The sequence below is a fragment of the Lissotriton helveticus genome, chromosome 7 (genome assembly GCF_964261635.1).
Source record: "Lissotriton helveticus chromosome 7, aLisHel1.1, whole genome shotgun sequence".
NCBI classification, from domain to species: domain Eukaryota; kingdom Metazoa; phylum Chordata; class Amphibia; order Caudata; family Salamandridae; genus Lissotriton; species Lissotriton helveticus.
The window spans coordinates 314,277,739-314,298,495 of NC_136068.1; the positions used below are offsets into that span (position 1 = coordinate 314,277,739).

The 20,757-nt window shown below is 43.6% G+C and overlaps 1 protein-coding gene across 6 annotated transcripts in view; it reads left to right on the top strand.

Annotated features, from left to right (window-relative positions):
- SGK2 (serum/glucocorticoid regulated kinase 2) overlaps positions 1-20,757 on the top strand; it is a 448,429-nt gene that overhangs the window by 81,457 nt on the left and 346,215 nt on the right. The window contains exon 1 of one of the 6 annotated variants that reach the window (XM_078652125.1): positions 868-1,057. The exons of 3 other annotated variants lie outside the window; for them this stretch is intronic. In XM_078652125.1, coding sequence (XP_078508251.1) covers positions 985-1,057 — 73 coding nt within the window. In that variant the 5' untranslated portion in view covers positions 868-984. Of the gene's footprint in view, positions 1-867; positions 1,058-20,757 lie in introns of those variants that run through there. 2 more of the 6 variants (XM_078652127.1, XM_078652130.1) reach the window with 2 other exon arrangements.

The window sequence follows — 20,757 nt, forward strand, 5'->3', positions numbered from 1 at the left end:
ATGCTTGCTTATCATCTCTAATACAAAACTTATATCACTCCTGCAATGCTCTTTACAGTACAGTATGAATCTCCTGCTGCGCTAGTATTTTTAAGTGGCTAGGCCATACAAATGTATTGCTTAATACTGGGACCCATAAAGGAACTTATTGCTTAATATTGAGACCTGTGTAGGAACGTGCACAGATTTTCATAGTAGTATACTGACACCTCATCATGACATATTTGGTGTTGGATGGGATTTTGGCACAGCTTCTCCCTTCTCACTTTATTGCTTCCCAACGCTGGCTCTAGGAAATCTTAAACATTTCAGACTCGAGGAAATCTTAAACATTTCAGACTCGAGTCCTTTGGCCTGTGTGCACGAGTCACTCTTTACCCGTGCTCTGTCCCTTGACTGGCTGCTGCAATCGGATCCTTTGTCAAACTAGCCCTCCAGCACTCACAAGCGTCTAATACTTGGAGACTTCTCATGTACACTCTGTAAGTGGCCAAGACATTAATTATATATGGAAAATTATATATTATCATATAAGTAATTCGAATATTTAAAGACCGTTGCAGCTGGCTGAAGTTATTACAGATTAAAGATGGCGACCCTTTAAGAAAGGGCCGCAGAGAGCTTTGTCTTTAAGGCTGGTACGTCAGCACGAGGCAGGAGCGTGGAACGATGAGCAGCATGGAAGTCTGAGCCTTGATTGGTCGTTGTTTGTGTCTTACCACCTGTAGCAGGATTCTTCAGGTGTTATCCCGAGACCCCTGGGAGAGGGCCTCATTCGTTAGTTCGCTCTATTTACGCTTCCATGGCAAAGAGGGCGGGGCGTTCACACCTGCACGTCGCCGCTGAGTTTCTTAGAACTGCGCGCGTGCTCCTTTCTGTTTCGATCAGCGTTCCTTTACGTGCTGGCCTTGTTTTAAATTATTTTGTACTTGGGAACTGCCGTCCTTCGCTTTGTGTCTCGTTGAAGTGCGTGACCCTACAACCATGCTTCCTAATGACACAAATGCGGGGTGTCTGAGTCTCTCCGGACTGCTGACGTTAGTTGGTGTTCTAACAGGTGGGTGCGTTTTAGCCGCTGTTTAGAGGGAAGAGGCGGTGCCCTAAGATCTGCGATTGTTTGTGGCTAGTACGTCGGGGAGGTATGAGGCAAGAAAGGCATTTTAGAGTTTCTTTTAGTCCACCCCAATTTTTCAATAAAGTTTACACCACTTCTCGAAAACATTTGGATTAACCCATCCAAATAATAATTCACAAAAAATATTGGGACCATTGTTCCATGAACCATTCTTGTCTGGTCGTTCAAGTCCACATGTCTAGCGGTCTTTATTCCATTATAAAGCCAGGGCGCCAACCTGAACCGGAAAAACCACTAACGTTTGGAGCAAGGAGAAATGGCAGCTACGCACGCCAAACGGGGAAGCAGTGAAGAAAATGCACTGTATGTACCGCCCTCTGCATTATAGGTGGCTTTTAGTTTACAATTGAAGTGGATGAAGGAGATTATTTTTGGATTCGCCAAAAGAACGTGTAGTATCAGATGTGCCTCCTGGCACCGTGCAGATCTCTCAAATTTCCGAAGTCCATACTTGACAGCTCATGAGAACCAGAATTTACTTTGCATCCTGGGCTTGGTAGGTATTATTTTATAATATGGTCAGCAGGACCACAAATCCCGCAACCCAAAGAAAAACATGGACAGGATGAATTATGCATGAAATGTGAAACTAAGCAAGTCTGGACACGAGGCTTAATGAAATTGGCCGCACTTTTACTGGGGGATAACAAATTGCGAACCCCATATAACCTGTTAATCGTAGGATTGTCACCTCGTTCCCGGTCACCTTGGTTGAATATTTTAATTCGTTCTTTTATGTAACAGCTTATTGTCTGGTGGGCTGTAGTCCAGTTATTTCAATTGAAGCAGATCACGCCCTGAACTCCGTGTATGTTTTGCGTTTCATTTCATCAGCAGAACTCCCAGCACTGCTGTGTCCTAGCTGGGCATTGTGCAAGGTACATGGCCCTTTCATACTTCACACAGCCGGAGGTGTAACGCGGACTCCAGTATCCCTTCATTTGCATGGGGGTGGGCCCAGTATTTCAGGGGGTCCAAATTCCACCCCAAAGCCAATGAGTATCTGGGATATATGGGAGACTGTGGGCCTCTTCCTCACATTTTGCGGGGGGTGGTGGGGTGGTCTTGGGGCACCACAAGTGCTTAATTTGAGCTGTGGTTTCTGATGCTTGCAATCGACACTTAATTGTAAACACAAGTACTTAGGACAATCTGCCACATGGTGACGCTGTCCTTCTAATTAGAAATTAACATAAGTTGTTTATCAACTCAATATATATTTAAAAATGATTAATGCCTGTCGCCCGAGCCATTCTTGCAGCGTTGGGGCATGTAATCGTCTGAATTGTCAGTTGTAGGGGTGTGAAGGTTCGTAGTTGTATCGGTATGTTTATCGGCAGCGCTAGTAGGGGGCAATGGTTAGTGCAAGCTCCGATGGCCTCCTAACGGTGACCCTGTCACTTTTTTTATTAAATTGACAAATTAAGCACTGGCACCGTTTTGCATTGCGCACAAACAGCAAAACAAAACTGTTTTTCCTCAGCCCCTTCAGTTGCATGGATGACCAATATTAAAAAAAGATGAGTGACAGTACTCTACAAAATAGTGCTGTTTAGCACTCGTGGCAACTAAATGTGTTCCTAAAGCTGCTTGGTTCTGAATATGTTGGGTGAACCAATTGCTTAGTAAACAAAATTCAATAAATTGTACACCACAATGTCTTATACATGGAAATAAATCTCAAAGTGATGTCTAATAGGTGCTTTTAGACCCCAAACGAAAAATCAAAACACACGGGCAGATTTACAAGAAAGTGACTCCGTGCATTCCGCAAGCCATTTGGCTGTGCCGCACGGAGTCACTTTCAGAGCACAGGAATGCAACATATTTACAATGATAAGTCCTATTCCTGTGCTGGCGCACAAACAGCTAGCAGGCACCCTTGCACCATGCTGCAAGGATGCCTGCGTCATGGGGAGATTGTTTTCGTGCATGAAAGTTCCTCTTTCAATGCGTGCTGTAGAATGCAGCATGCATTGAAAGAGGAAAATAAGTGGAGAAATTAAAACATTTCTCCTCGTTGCGTCTCACAACGCCTCCCCAGGGGAGGCGTAGCATTCACACACACTTTCAGTTTCCAGATTCCTCGTAAATCTGGACATGTCTGGTTTCATGGTGGTTGCGTGGGAACACCCATTGAACGCCTCTTTCACGCAAAGTGCTGCTTGTAAAGGGCCTGTATTTACAAGGACAGAAAAAGCCACGTGAGTGGCTTTTCCTGTCCTTGTAAATATGGAGCAGGAAAATACGCCACCAGTACGTCACAAAAAGTGACGTACTGGTGGTGCAGGGGGCTTGTAAATCTGCCCCACAGTAAACACAGATTCAGTAGTTCATACAAGGTATTTGTAGTCACTAATTTAGTATGTGGCTGTCACTTATACAAGTTATCAAACAAACAACATAATGTGACGTGAATCCAGTGACATAAGGTGCTCCAGGTAGATGTACAAGACATACAAATTACAACCACGTATAAATAATATGAATCAATGTGAGTGCGTTCTATAATTAAATCTCATGCTCTAGCAACACCCTTAAATGTTCCTATTCTTGGTACTTGGGTGAGGAAACTAAGGACATGAACTGAACAAAAAATCATGAGTATGATTCTGTTAGTTTCAAGGGCGAGGGCAATTATCCCTGGTATTGTTTGAGGCAATCAATGCCACAGTTCATCGCTGATGAACTTTGGCTTTGATTGCCTCACCGATGTAAAGATTGCAACCGGACGGTGGAATCGCTTTTGAAAAAATACCAGGGATTATTGCCCTCGCCCTTGAAACAAACAGAATCATACTTGTGATTCCTAATGGAGGTTGGAATCCTTAAAACCAAGGACTAATGGCTCTAATGCAGTTATATAATCTCAACTCAGCTGTGATTGTTTTAAAGTGACTCTGGCTGGATGACTCCTTAATCAAGCCATAACTTACCCTTTGAGAAGTCTGATCTTATTCACATTTGACTGTCCACACTACTGTTATCAGTCATGAGGAAAACCCGCTGTGACGCTGGTTGAATTGCGCATACCCTTTGGTCGAAACGTTGACGCTTTTGTTCAGTTCATGTTCTCAGTCTCCTCGCCCTCATACCAAGAAAAAGGAACATTTGAGGGTGTTGGTAGAGCATGAGGTATAGGACAGACTCCAATTGATTCATATTATTTATAGATGGTTGAAATTTGTATGTCTTGTACATCTACCCGTAGCACCTTTTTGCACCTTATGTCACTTGACTCACTTAAGTCACATTATTTGTTATTTGTTTTTTATTTAACTTGCGTAAGTGACAGCCATATACTAAAGTAGTGATTATAAATACTTTGTTTGAACAATTGAATCTGTGTTCTTGGTGTATTTAGATTTTTGGTTTGGTGTCTAAAAGCACCTATTGGATTTCACTTTGACATTTATTTTCATGTATATGTCATTGTGGGGTATCATTTATTGAATAGTGTTTACTGAGCAAATGGTTCACCCGACATAACTCATTGTAGATTGTATTACCAATACCCAGGTCCTGAGTGACACAGGGTTTTCCCCATCACCTTTAATGGTTCTGAATATGGGCAGTCAAGTTCTAGCACAAGGAATGTGGTGTAATATGAAGAATATTTCACATTTTAGTATGAAATATGGGTTTAATCTAAATATTTATATCCCCTAAACATTTGTAGAGCTTTACGATTGTAAGGACCACTAGGATTATGCTGTAATGGAGAGATAAATTATATAGTGAAGTAATCTAAATTATGCAGCACAAAAAGAGAATTGTGGCTCGTTCTCTTTATTCACATTCATCTGAGCTAGAAACAATATTTTGGCTGAAGTCTGTGGCAAGTACATTTAATTCATGATTAAATGGCAATCGGCATGATACAGTTTGTGCTATTGTCTATTTTTATATTATCAACAATCTCTTCCCACAAGGTTAACAATCTAAACATTAAAATAAAACCTTAAAAAAAAAATACGTAGTGGGTAACTAAAACTCTTTCGTGATTCGAACGACCCCCGGCTGTCTGACGTCACGGTGGGTGTGTGCGGAGGATGACCCGGGGCCGTCCGAACCGCGCATGCGTGAAATTCCTCAGCATCGTGGGGGAATTCCAGCCGCAGCGAAGCAGTTAATATGGTCTATGGTGCCATCTCGGTGTTCTAGTGACACAAACTACTTAACAATGTGTGGTCACCGAATGTCCGAACCCCCCCTTTTGTAGGAATTTGCTCTCAAAGCAGAGTGGGGGATAGCAATGGTGAGGAGTAAGGCTTATTCTTTAAGAGCAGCAAATAATAGGATAGTCAAATCTAGACACAACATATAATCACATTTTTCCGAATTCCTCCGACTCCATTGCCCACTGGCATTGAACAGATTAGGGCACTAAGATCCTGTGGTATGCACAGGAGTGCTACCCACGCCCAGTCAGATGTTGGTGTCATCTTAAGGACTTTGGGGGCCATGGACAAGAAGACTATGGTGCCCCTGTGTGGAACAACTTTGAATTCTATTACTATTTTTCTCCAATTCAAGCCCCATGATGCCAAATAATATTGAATAATAATTAAAGAATGAGTTGGACAAACAAACAGACAGATCTGAGACAGACAGCAAGTTCACTTTCTTAGGGGCTCCTTGGAAAGGGGAAGGGGGTGGCATGTTTAAAACGTCTGTTAGAGGAGCTGTGTCCTGAACGCAAGATGCCCCTACCCTAGTCCCTTTGGCACCACCCAACACTGACCACCCTCAATACTGCAAAGACAATGGTCAGTGCCCTTTGGTAATCGGCGGCTGTAATTCTTAGATATGGCACACTTTATGTCAAGGTGCCAGTGATCTAAGTAGCAAATTGTAACAGAATTTTCTCAAGTGAGGGATGGTCAGGGGGTATTATGGGTGCAACCACCTTTAGTCTTCCTGCATGCATCACATTTGCTAACCCTCTTCTTACTGCGTCATGATTTAAAAGACAAATACCATGCAGGGCTTGGCAAGCTCTACACCCTGATGGGATTCAATGATGGCTCGCGCCATAATCGTTTGTTGGTCCACCATTCAAGCATTTACTGAGGCTAAGTTTCCTTATGCCATGTGCCATTATTTGGCTCATTACATTTTTAAAGCTCTCTGTCCTCCCGGCTGCAAATCCTGTATCTAAATGTTTTTACTTCACTGTGGCATAGCATTCGATTATTTTTTTCTCTGTTTTCATATTTCATCAGTGTCTTACGTTTGCTGCTCATTGGTTTTTGGACTGGCAATCCCCTTCCATGCTACTAACCACTAGTTTCCTTACAAGACATATGTGTGCCATAGATGTGCAAATATCCTTCCACAATCCCTGGAACCTGCTGACTTGACACTATTTCACTGCCCTATTGTTAGGTCTGGCTTGACAGTGCAGCTGACCTTGTGATAACAAAAATTGCTTTCTGAAGCCCAGATTCGTGTCTTGGGCTCTAATCATCTGTTGATGTTCTTGGGTACATCTTTTGATGGGCAGGAGCTGTATGCTTTCCCTGAACACGAGTGCACATTTTTAATTTATGTCTATCTTTCAATTTGCAATAATCTAAATATGCACTTTCAGTTAGAGTTGCATTTATACAATATTTCTTTAATCTCGCCTTGCAACTGCCAATAAGCAGTTCTACAATTGTCTTGTCACAATTCTTAGTACTAAAACACCCAATATGTTTATTAATCTGACACCAATCTACTTGGTACAGACTTCCTACGTGAAATTCAAATGGTTAAGACTGTCATGAACCATACTAGTTCCTATCCTTTGTATTAGTAGTTAATCCACCAATCTTGTTTTCCCACTCGGCGGTATCTTCTATTGCCTTTGCATACCCCTGACTATCTTTAGTCGCACTTCTGCAGCCAATGCCCATTCAATTGATTGTGTCTATCATTATTCAAGTGCTTCACTTTTTTAAGTGTCTTATTTCTGTCTGACCTTAAACATTTATGTAGAAGAGAAACTAACCTACGGCCCAGCCTGTCCTGTGGTTAGTGTGGGCCTCCAACGTCTAGGGCACCTCTGGAACATTTGGGGAATCTGTCCTAGTTTCTCTCGCAGTTGCTGTCAAACTTTCATATAGCAGGAATTGAGCAAGTCACACCCGGAGACATCATTGGCTTCGTTAAATTTAATAAAGATCTCTACTGGGTTGTGACTCCTCCTTCCGAATCGCCACTGACCTGTCCATCTAGATACGTCTAAACGGCTGCAACCATGAGTCTTCCAGGGTTCTCATGAAAGGGGGCCCTGTAAAGCCCTTCAAACTTCTGCATCCCAGGTCAGTATGACCAGTCTTGGCAAATATGGGTAGTGTGGTAGGATATCCCTTCATCTCATAAGGAGCTCTAGAGGGGGACTCCTCCACAATTAAAACCATCAAATAACTTTTTCCACAGTTATCTTCTGGCATGCATCATTGAGCCTACATGCTTACTAGGTGAGACAAATAATTCATGAGTGGTACTTTAAAACTGGATTGGGAAGAAGGGGGGATTATCTAGATTAGCCCTACTTATTTTCTCTGCTAATACCAAGGAGATCTCTGCTAATACTTATTTTCTCTGCTAATAGCCATTAATCTGTCTAATTCATTAAAAGTCTCTCTGGGGATAGGGCATATGATATTTTGAATCACGTACAGGTACCTGGATAGAAAAGCCATCTTGGCCGGGGTTATACATAGCATAAGGCAGACTGAGTGCAAGTTCAGAAATCGGACAGACGATGCCAATCCCAGTTTAACCTAACCCATGTTGTAATTTATATATTTGTTCCAGTGAGTGGGTGACATTTATCCTTCAATATCTTAACATCTCAATTTACCACCTAACTCCTAATGTGGGAAGAGCATCTGCTGACCATCCCTCTAACCCACCCACAGGGAGCATAATGGATTTTCCCCAGTTGGTTCTCAAACCAGAAGTCCTGCCAAATCTGTCAAGCTCCTGAAACAACATTGAGGCTGCTTTACCGGAATATCTAATGCATATCAACATTTCGTCTGCATACATAGACTCCATATGTTCTGTTGATCCCACTCTTATTTCCTAGCCTCTCACATTCTGCCTTAATATTTCTGCTAACGGCTCCATTGACACAGCGTTGTATTGCACTTTTTTCCTTCTGGGAAAACTATTCCTCTGTACAGCAATACTGAGTTAGGAATCGGTACTGAGATACTCCTCCTGGGGCGATTTGTGCACTATCTTAAATTAACATGGCATAACATAACGTAACATGGTAGCAAGTCAACGACCAATGCTAATGGCTGATGTTTTATTATGAAACGTTATAACAAAGGGAGTAGGCCTAACATATTTATAGTGAAAAGCATATGTTAAAAACAAGCATTTTCTTGTGGACTGTTATTGATCTGTGTTAAAGCGTGTACATAAGTATTTTGTTGCATGGAATCTCACAGGTAATTGTAGTAGGCAAGGGCTTCAGTATTTGTTACATCCTCTGATCACTGGGGCTGATATCTGCAATGTGATAATCTTTGTAAGGCTATTTTGGGAGAGGTTGTACTTTTTTGTTGTCAATTTAAATTTTGTACATAGATATAATTTTAGGACTGTGTGCTTCATGTTTTCTTTGTATTTATTATTCATTTAGGAGTTGTATATAGCGCTGGCCAGACCTGAAGGTATTGTAGCGCTTTACAACATTTGTAGCGGGGAAATCACACAATAGCGCAGTAGTATACATATTGACTCCAGGCGCATCAGGAGTCTAAGCGCGCTGTACAACATTAAAAGCAAGGAAATCACATAATATCGCAGTAGTGTGACCATTGGGCGAATTTCCAGAGAAGGATCGAGATGTGTTTTTTATTTGCGTGTTTTAGGCGGTATGAAGAGGAAAATGTTGGAACTCCTGCGGCTCCTTGTCTGACCGGCCTTCTTGAGTTTGGAGGCCAGGTAGGTGGATTGCCCTGTATGCAGGGCTTTATGCGTGAGACAGGCAGTTCTGAAGTTGGCACGCATTTTGATTGGGAGCCATTTAAGCTCTCTGAGTGCTGGCGAGATGTGTCTGTATTTCTTTACTCCGGTGACCATTCTGGCTGCTGCATTAAGAGTTGATCTGAGGGGAGCTAAGTGAGATTTGCTGTCCATGTGTTGGCTGCATTCCTATAGTCTAGTCTAGACAACACCAGGGATTGAGTATCTTGTTTGAGGTTGTTTGGAGGGATGAAGGCTTTTATTTTGTTGAGTAGTTTCAGGTTGAGGAAGGTTCTCTTTGTGGTGGTGTTGATGTGTTTGGCCATGTCTAGTTTTGAGTCCAGGGATATTCCCAGCGATTTTACGGATTCAGCCAGGGTGAGGTTGCTGTTAAGAGCATCAATAGCTTTTAGCCATTCTGCAATTTGGGGATTCTCCTCCCTTTTTTTATTTATTTTTTGGGAACTGAGGAGAATTTCTCTCTTGTCTTGGTTGCGTTTCAGGTGGTTTAGTGATAGCTAGTGTTGGACTTTTCTTAGTGTTGTTTAGTCTTCGAATGTCATCAGTGGAGGAGGTTTCAAGATAGATCTGGGTATCGTCTGCATAGAGGTGGAAGGGGATGTTGGTTTTTTGGAGTATGGTGGTGAGGAGTCCCATGTAGATGTTGAAAAGTTGCAGGGAGAGAACTGATCCTTGGGGACACCCCAGCTGAGGGGCGTAGGTCAGACGAGAACTTTTTGATTTTTATTCTTTGGGTGTGTTTCTGTAGAAAGGAGGTGAACCAATGTAAGACCACCTCTTCTACACCTACACTTTCTTGAAGAACCTTAATGAGTAGATTATGGTCAACCGCGTCGAAGGCTGCCGATAAGTCCAGGAGTATGAGTAGACCGCATTGGTCCATATCAAGTGACTTGTGTATATCATCTATGATATTTAGGATCGCTGTTTCTGTACTGCAGCCTTTTCTGAAACCCGATTGGTGAGGGTCCAGATGGTTGGTGCTGTCCATGTGTTGTCAGTTGGAGGAGAACACATCTTTCCAGGATTTTATATTGGAGAGGGAGGTTGGAGACGAGTCTGAAGTTATTCAGATCATTGGTGTCCAAGCACGTTTTTTTTAGTAATGGCGTGACTTGGCAGAATTTGAGAAATTCAGGCATGACTCCGGTTCTCAGAGAGCTGTTGATGATCTTGGTCCAGAGCGGGGCTAGGTAGAGTTTGAGCTTTTTGGCCAGCTGGGCAGGTATAGGAACCAAGGCTTGTGCTGAGGGTTTGGAGGTGGAGATCAGTTTGACGATCTCTGCTTCAGAGATGGGGTTAAAGGATTTTTATTTTAGGGGGTGCTTGGGTGTGATATCTTCTCTCCCTGGGGGCGCTCTACTGTAGGGGGGACTGTGGTTATCATCCAGGGAAATCTCAATCTTGGTGATTTTGTCATTAAAGAAATTGGCGAAGTTATCACGCAGGTCTTTGGAGGCCTGAACTGAGGATGAAGGGGGCTTGGAAGTTTGTTCCCTAATAAGGTTGAAGAGTACTTTGGGCCTGTTTTTTGCGTTGTCTAGAGCATTGCAAAAGAAGGACGTTTTTTCGTTCTTGATGTGTTTTTTTTTATACTTCCTGCATACTGATTTGTGTTGATCGCGGAGGATTGTGGGCGGGTTGTTCGCCAAAGTCTTTCTGCAGATCTTAATTGTCTTCTTTTGGAGTTTATGTCTCAATTGTCTTCTTTCGGAGTTTACGTCTGAGTTACACCAGGATCTATATGGAGTGTTCCTGGCTCTTTTTTTTTTTTTGTTTCAAGGGGGCTAGTTGGTCCAGAATGTAAGTCATGGTTGTGTTTTTGTGAGAGGTGAGTTCTGTTGTGGAGAGATCGCCTATGGAGATGGGAAGGAGAGAGCTTACCCTTTCCTCCAGGTCAGCCAGGGGAATCTGAGTTAGATTTCTCGCCCATTGGGGGGTCCTGCATAGGGGGCTGGCATAGTATCATTTGCTTGATGTGGAATAGAATGATGTGGTGGTCGGACCAGTCCACGGGCAGGATGTGGTCGATCGTGACTGTCGGGTTGAGCAATAATGGCATCCAGGATTGATCCTCTGTTATGGGTTTCCTCTGGGCAGTGTTGGGAAAGGTTGTTGTTATGTAGAAGTTCTTTCAAGGTTTGGATCAGCAAGTTGTTTTCCTCATTCCATTGTAGGTTGAAGTCACCTAGAATTGAGTTGTCGGAGTCCCGGAGTGAGCAGTGAGTTACCAGGTCGGGCAGGTGTTCTCCGAATGTAGTGGTGTTGCCTGGCGGATGGTAGAGGAGATGGCACAGTAGTGTTTTTTTGCAACTCGTCTTAATGGTGGCGGTTAGACATTCAAACGTGTTGTAATTGAAGGAGACAGTTTCTATCACAGAGATGTTGTTCTTGTGTTTGATTGCTATACCCCCTCTTCACAGTTTTTTCTGTCTTTGTTGATGATTCCAAAACCTGGGGGCACAAGCATGTCCATGATTGGGGAGGAGAACTCATTTAGCCATATTTTGGTGATGAACTTGATGTCTTATGTCGTGGGTAAGGATGGTTTCAGCCAGTTCTGTAGCATGTTTTGTGGCTGATCTACAGTTTGAGCATGCAGTTGGTTGTTACCCCCCCACCCCCACCCCCTCCGCTTTTGTGTTTCTTCTTTAGTGGGGCCCTAGGAATATTGTTGAGGAAGGCTAGGGGTCTTGAAGATCTGGGTGGGGAGCGGTCTCTTCGAAATCCAGTGATGACCTAGATCTTGGGACTTTGGGTAGACAGTAGAGAAAGTGTTATACGTGGAGGCAAGATCCAACGCTTCACTTGTGGACATTGCAGCTCTTGTTCTTTTGGGTCTCTCTGTCTGGTTCAAGAGGGGGGTTGTGTTTCGACTGAGCCATAGAGCCTTGGAATGCCTTTGATGTTTAGTGTTAGTGGGAGTCGGGAGAGGGTGTTGGCTAGGTTCTCAGCGTGTGGAGAGGTTCAGTAGGACTTCGTTGAGGCCCAGTATTACAGTTTCTAGCTGGTTTTCCAGCAGAGCAAGACGCTGCTTCTTCTCCCCAGAGGAGGGGGTGGGGGTGTTCTGGGCGGGCTTTTCCCGAGAAGAGGAGAGCTTGTCATTGATACACTGACTGTTGGTGTTAGTGTGGCCAGTGTTGTCTCTATGGGTATCCATGGGCGTGGGGTGTGAAGAATGCCCTCGTGATTCAAGTGTCTGCCTCTTGCGTGTAGGTAGAGAGAGTTAGGAGTCGTTGCCTGAGGGTAGTGGTTGCTAATTGTTTGTTGGGGGTGGTAGTATGAGGAGGACGGGGGTAGGTGTTGGTCGGCAAGGGGTTGGAGAGCCTCATTTGTGACGTACCTCCAAATTGTTTTGGAAGGGGGGTATGTAGTGTGTGCGCTCAGTGCAGGGAAAATGGAGTGGAGGTTGGGCGGGGGTGACGTGCTTGAGAGGGGGCAATGCGTAGCAAGGGGAAGAGGGAGTCAAATGCATCTAGGTTGTCGTTGTTGGCGTGGATCATGACTGTGCCTTTGGAGTAGATGGTCGCAGAGGTGTTGCCACTATGCATATGGTGCTTAGGGATTGAGATTGTCAGTTTGCAGCTGTAGGGATTGTTAGTTGTGGTAAATGAATGGTAAATAAATAATTAATTACCGGTTCTATTTTTCAGGATACTCTAATAACAGATAGCTCAATAAATAAGAGTCAAGATTCGAGGTAGCTGAAGTATACAGGCTTTAATCAGGCATAAAAGGACAGGAACAGGACAGCCTGCATGGGAATAGGATGGCAGCTGCCGGGGGCAGGATCTGGGAGCATAAGGGGTAACTTTTTAATAACAGTGCACAATATTTATAGTTAAACAAATACATTGCATTCAATACAGTAGGCGGAGTTTGTAGCAGTCGCGAAAGATAAGGCATAAAGTGGGTGTAACAAGAGGTGTGTACAGGGCGTATACATAGACATGTGATACAAACGTAACAGAATATGTCATAAACGGGGCGGAAACATGGAGGGGGCTACCTGAGCAGCTGGGACCTCTAACCTAGTGGTGCGCGCAAACTGACAATGACGTGTTACTAGGGAGAACTGGGAAGCTATGACTTCTGCGCTAGAAGAGGAGACTAAAGTCTGGAGTGTCAGAGCGACATGTACCTAAAGCCTATCTGGTATCTGGTGTTTAGAGAACATGTTGATAGAATCCAAAAGTTATCAGGGCAAAGGCTAACAGACATTAAGACTGGTGCATGCATAATTCTAAATGTATTGCATGTGCGAGGAATATTCTATGAATATGAATACAGTATTTCTCTTACATGGAGACATAAAGGCTAGACCATGACGGAAACTATTGATGCGATTCAGTAGCTTAGGAATGCAGAGAAGGAGGGCTGGACTGATAACTAGAAACATAACATATTCTTGGCAGACTGGGAGGCAGAGCCAGGCCTAGCCGGGCACTGCGAGGCATGAAAGTAAGTGAAGGGTCAGGGATACAGGTGGGGGCTGTATCGCTCCTCGGAGAGGGTTCAGGAGACAGGAGCTGAATCTGAGTCCGGGCCCTTTTGAGGCCTAGAAACGGGGACAATTCAATGAATTAACGTGCACACTGTAAAACGTGGCAACGTAGGATTACATAGGCCTGATATTCGTTGTATTCACGAAAACTGGAAACTGGCATACTAGAGATGGACACAACTGTAATTGCGTCTTTAATTGATCATAGGGGAATACATGCATATCGATCATGCACATATAGCAAAAGATGGGGAACACGTAGGCACATACAACATGGCAAAATTTACTTTTCCACATTCCCTCCTTGTGCCCTACGTTTCCATCAGGAAACATCAATATTCATGATACCATCTATCATTTCATATAGCATCATTTGCTAGTCTCAAATTGTCTTGGAACGGGACTTAGGACTAGGAATACAAGAGGTAGCACACATGCCGCAAATCGCAGGGCCACATTGTATACAGAGGCAGCAACTGAAAATGATCATTACTGCGATACCTAGAAATGACAATACTTTCCATCCCCAAGCAGATATAATACTCCAGAGCCAACCGGACCATGTCCAGGTGCCTGAATTCTGGTGTAACTGATGGGCAATTTTATGAAGTCTGGTTATAGCTGAATAAACAGACGGCGCGTTATTAGGAATGAAAATGCAGCAACTAGATCCGATGACTCTACATGCTCCTCCTCTATCGGCCAGTATGACGTCAAGAACGAGACGATTTTGGAGCACGACAAATCTCATAGCAGATTGCTCTTCGGTTAAGTTACCTAGAGCAGAAGTAGTCTCGTTCACTACTGCTTCAAGGGTTCTGGTTAACTTACGTATTAACTTACTATTCTGGATAGGGCCTATAAAGAAGAAGAAACCTTTATTAAAGTCTTGATACTGTTCTAGAGTAGTTTCAGTTTGATCGACAATTGGGGACTCGATCTCCCTTTTATGTCTGACGTGTACTAGATGTGTGTTTCTGTGATAATCAGATGGGGCTAGAAAAACTGGTGGCAGTAGGAAGGCAATGTAACATGTTCCATCCCAATCGAGGGGCAGACGAACATATGCGGTCTGACCACAAACAAAATAAGAATGACGTGAGGCTTTGAAAATAGATTTCCCACTGTCACTATACTCGACAGTAGTAGTACAATCACTATGTCCTACATGTGCGGAACCATTCTTTCTGACACATAATTCGCCTTTGACTGGTAGTACGGAAATAGCAGGTAAGTCTGGAGTAGTATCAGACTGAACATTCAGGACCATAAAATTCGAAGAATAATTACCTAAATCATATACTTCATTTTCTAGATCGAACCCTGTTCTATGGGGGAGACCTTGCTTGTCTGGAAAACATGTTCTATTCAGAAGGGACATATCATTTGAAGATGACGTTAACGTGGACCATGCTCCACACGAACCATTATGTGAAAATGGATAAGGAAAGAGTGGCAGAACTCCCTTCGGTGTCTGGAAAGGGGGGAGTCGACCACACACCCAACAATTAGTGGCATTGCTGGTCTGGTGTGAATAGTGTAACATTTGGATGAATGTATTATTTCTCATAGCAAGACGATAGGATAACTCGTGAGGAGGCAGATCACTAAATGTGTGCTCTACTGTGGCATTAGAAAACTTATTTACATGAGAAATTGGAAAACATAAATGCAATGCATAACTTGTGCAGGTAACCATCAAACTTAGAAACAATAGAAAACTTAGAAAAATGATACATCGTATAGAGTTTTGACTAACTCTCTCACTATGGGGGTCTATCTCATACATGTCAGATACCTGTCTAACCGTTTCACCCGAGGGGGACTTAGACAATTAAACTGGCTGACTTATTTTACTAGACCGGAGTTTTAACTTATACTCCTGCTGCGGAGTTTTCTCTAACAGAGGAACTTTCAGTTCGGGATTCAAATCAATGTCTGGTTTAGAGTCTGGCTTCAGGCAGTCTTTAGAAATGGAACAGTCTTTAGAAATGTCCTTTATAAACGTCTTTTTCCGGACTCCATGGAATTTCTTGATATGCGACAGATGGACCCATCCCTTGCGGCCTTCCAACTTCACGGCCGTGCGGGTGGTCAGGAGGACTAGTCGTGGCTCCTTCCAACGGGGCTCCAGCGGACTTGAACGATCAAAGTTCCTTACGAGAACAAGGTCTCCTGGAATGACCTCGTGCGGTTTCACTTCAGTATTGTCTGGAAATGCAGCGGCAACCTGTGAACGACAAGAGTGTAGGGCAGACATCAAGGAAGCTAGGTAATCTGTCAGCATATTACTGGAAACATCTGTAATACTGCGGGGTCTAGGTGTACCCCACATATTTGGGGGACGGCCGAATACGGCCTCATAAGGGGACAGACCTGATCTGGAATGTGCGACCATGCGCATGAAGAATAAAGCAACTGGCAGGGCAACTAGCCAGTCTACACCTTTCTCTTTACATGTCTTGGCAATACGGATTTTCAAGGTCTGATTATGTCTCTCTACGAGACCGGCTGCTTCAGGATGGCGTACACAATGGAACTTCCACTGGTACCCTAACAAAAGGGAAACATGTTTCATTAGCTCGGATGAGAATGGCTGGCCGTTATCAGAATACACGACCCTAGGGAGTCCATAACGGGGGAAGAATTCACGAACCAACTGCTTGGCAGTGGTTGCTGCTGTGTAATCTGGAACTGGATATGCTTCTGTCCACCTGGACAAAGCGCATACAACTACAAGAACATACTTGAAACCTCGACATCGCTCCATCTGAATATAATCCATCTGGAGGACTTCAAAAGGGTGGTCAGGGGGTTGGAATCCACCTTGTTCCACCGGGACACTTTTACCTGGATTGAACTGGCAACATATCATACAGGTACGGACTTTCTGCTTGGCTGCAGCTCGTAAGTGTTTGTTGAACCAAAGGTTCTGTATACTGTCTAACATGGCTTTTTCTCCTAGATGTGCTGGACTATGTGCGGTATTGATAATGACTTGAACCATAGAGTCGGGGAGAAACCATGTGGCTTTTCCCTTCGTCAACCATCCCTGATCTGTCTGGACCCCTCCTTGTTCGGACCATTTCTTGATTTCTTCAGGAGTAGCATGTAACTGTATGTCTATGACATCTTGTGTAGGGTCCTTAACTGTCATACAAGTAGTCTGTTCTGGAATGCATGTCTGTGTCTTGTTAACTGGAATGTCTGGAGTCTGAGCTGTAAGCTTGGCTGTTCGATCTGCTAGATCATTACCTTGGGAAATGATGTCAGTAACTTTCGTATGTGCCTTGCACTTCATAATAGCGATAGATGTCGGTAAATGTATTGCATCTAACAGAGCTTGAATGAGGAGACCATGCTGAATCTTGGTTCCATGAGAAGTCATGAAACCTCTCTCCTGCCAGAGTACTCCGAAGTCGTGTACAACTCCGAATGCGTAACGTGAATCTGTATATATGTTCACTTTCAGGTTCTTGGCACGTATGCAGGCTTGGGTCAGAGCAACTAGCTCTGCTGCTTGAGCAGACAGGGTGTCAATACGGTGTGTTTCAATAACTTCTGTATCAGTAGTCACTGCATACGCGGCTACTAGTTCTCCTGTACTAGTTCTCATACATGAACCGTCCACATAAAGTGTCAGGTCGGGATTAGGTAATGCAATGTCTGTCAGGTCTTGTCTTGGCTTGGTCATAGTGTTAACAACTTCCACACAGTCATGTGTGGCAGGATTTGAAGTAACTGACGGTAACAGTGTAGCAGGATTTAAAACGTTGCAGCGTCTGATTTCTATGTGTGGCTGGAACAGTGTCAGTTCATAACCTGTTAAACGTGCAATGGTCAAGTGCTGAGTCTGTGTTCGGTTTAAAAGAACTTCCACGGAATGTGGAACTTGTACTGTCAGGGAGTGTCCTAATACTATGGAATCACTTTGTCTGATAGCTAGAGCTGTAGCTGCAACTGACTTGAGGCACGCAGGCAGAGCCTGGGCTACTGGATCTAGTGTGCTCGAAAAATAAGCACAGGGCTTGTACTGTCCGGCTTGATCTTGTGTGAGAACAGATAATGCAGTACCATTACGTTCTGTGACAAAAAGTGTAAAAGGCTTACTGTAGTTCGGTGTAGCTAGAACAGGTGCTTGGCATAAGGCTTTCTTTAATTCATTGAAAACAAGTGTATGTTCCTGGGTCCAAGGGAGGACAGTCGATACGGCTGCCTCCTGTGTCGTTAACTGTATCAGTGGCTTGGCTAGAAATGCATACTGAGGAATCCATTGTCTGCAGTAAGAAGTGAGGCCGATAAAAGCACGTACCTCCTTTTGTGTCTTGGGCTGTGGAAGACTCGCTATTAACTGGATATGGTCTGGTGTCAACTGCCTACCCCACTTGGACAGTAAGTGGCCTAAGTAGATCACTTGCTGGACACAGAACTGAAGCTTCGAAGGGGACACCTTGTGCCCCATCTCGGCTAGGAAATACAGAACTGTAAGTGACGCTCGCTCGCAGTCACGTTCAGAACGGGCTGTGATCAGTAGATTATCGACATACTGGAGCAGGGCAGTGTCAGCTGGCATGTGAATATTGTCTAGTTGTCTCTTAAGTGCTTGACTGTAAATACTAGGACTTTCTGTGAAACCTTGAGGAGCTCGTGTGAATTTATAGCTCCTTCTATTTAAACAGAAACCGAAAAGGTACTGGCTGTCTGGATGAATGGGAACACTGAAAAATGCATTCTTGAGGTCTATTACAGTAAAAAATGTAGCTTCGGGATCAATAGCTGTCAATAAGGATGAAATATCTGGGACTACTGGATACTGGGGTATGATACATTTATTAAGTTCTCGAAGGTCAATCACTAATCGATATACTGGAGGTGCATTTGGATCAGTACGTTTCATGACTGGAATGATAGGAGAATTACATACATTGGAGTCAGTTTCTACAACCACTCCTTGAGCAATGAGCTCATCAATAATTTTGGATAAGGCTGCTACAGCCTCAGGTGGCAATCTGTACTGTCTGATTCGTGGCAGGACTATACCTTGCTTGAGGGTCACACGATGGGGTGTGATTTGCATAAAACCTACATCAGTTGGACCTTGCGCCCATAAATGCTGCGGTACATTTGACAATCTTGGATCAAAATCACGTAATACATAGTGACCTTTAAAGTCCCTTAAGAACAATCGGATTCCTTCTGGGGAACAGCAAATTACTGCACCTAATTCTTTCAATGTTTTAATGCCTAACACATTTTCTGGACATGATTTCGTAAGTAATAAATCAGTAGTTCGGGACAATGGACCAACTTCTAGAGTAACTGGCTTTGATATCTCGTTTACAATAGGTTTTCCTGAAAATCCAAGGGAAACATTTCTAGAGCCTGAGAGCGGAGCCCCTGGAACCTCGTCATGACTGATAGTAGTCCTACTTGCCCCTGTATCAATCAGAAACTTTCTGTCTTTCCCTAATACTTGACTGTGTACATAGGGACCCTCTTGATCTACAGGTATCTCGATGAGAGGCAAGCCTACCTCCCTCTCTAGGCTGTTTCATGAATACGGTTGATACTCTGGATACTCTGTCTGGGCATACTGGTACATCTGCTGTGTAACATGCTGTGTTGCAGCGATAGGCTGCGGTGCTGGAGCTGTCTGTTGTGCATTCTGTGGTGGCTGAGAAGTCTGCGAAACTTGTTCTTGTCTAGGCGGACGTGGTCTTTCTTTAGTTTTACCAGTTGCTATGTTATGTTTCAGAACTGCACACTCGTTTATAAAATGACCTGGCTGTTTACAATAATTGCATGTCCCTTTAACGGGAGCTGCAGGATGACTGGCTTGATTCGGACCCCTCTTCTGACTGTCTTGTGGAACAGATTGTGCAACTAGTACTTTCATTTTCGTGTCTTTCATACGTCTCCTTTCGTGTTCTTGCTCTTCCCTGATTCTGTTCTGGTGATACTGGAGCATCTGTAACATTTGTGACTGGGTACTAGCTTGCCAGGTACTTTCGACTTTCAAAACTCGATTTTTAACTTGTGGGCTTGAATTCTCGACTAGTTTAGTAACAAAAAGATGAGGGTATGACTCGCTACCTGTCTTCAGACCACTGTTGATAATGAAACATTTCTCAAATCTAGAATAAAAATCACTAGTATCCTCATCCTGTTTCTGTTAACATGCTGAGATTGCATCCCAATCTTCCTTTTTCGTGGCTAGTAACCTTGGCAAAACTTGTATCAATAACTCGGGCAATTCTTTACATTTGTCCCCAAGACCGGTACCGGGTACTCGTATTTTATCTTCAGCTTCTAGAGCTGTCCAATCAATCTTTTTCTCTCCCACCTCCCATTCTTTTTCCTTGAGTTTTTCATATACCCCTGCGGGCAACAGGACCTTTAACATTTTAATAATATCTGGATACGTGTATTCTCCCATACGGAGCATGTCTTTTAATTCTCGATGGAACCCTGCTGGATCCTTGTCGTGACAGGGAATTAATTTCTTCATCTCTAAGAGTTCCATCTTTGTGATAGGGGTGTAAACAAATACTCGTTGCATTTCACCACCCTCTGTCCTAACTGGGTGTACTTCTCGTAACGGATGCTGTCTATCTATGTAGAAGGGTTTACTTTCTGGGGGTGAGACGTGAACAAAATGCGGATTCAGAAACGTTCTATATTTGTGGCGCTGTTCTAGAATGACACTAATTAAATCTGTACCTAAACCTTTCCATTTATACTGGAGTAACTCGTTCAGGACATCATGTAACGGACCTGGATCAGAATGTTGACCCTCATACAGTGTAATGAGGTGCTGGATCATATACATACCCACCAGTCGCTGCTCGGCTGGGGGCAGTTTCAGAAACATTTGTGCCACTATTTCATCTGGAAAAGTGGTAGAATCAATAACCCATCGGACTGCTGATCGGGCTAGTTCTTGTTCATGCATAGTACTAAGTTCACTATAACCGATTCGTGATTTCAGAATGTGATCGGTAGCTTGAAATACTTGTTCTAGAGAATCTTGTTCTGGTGCTGGAAGATGAAAGACTTTCTTGTGTTCTAGGCGTGAATGTCGGTAGGGAAGACTAGATCTACCTACATACGCTATTCTGGTGGGATT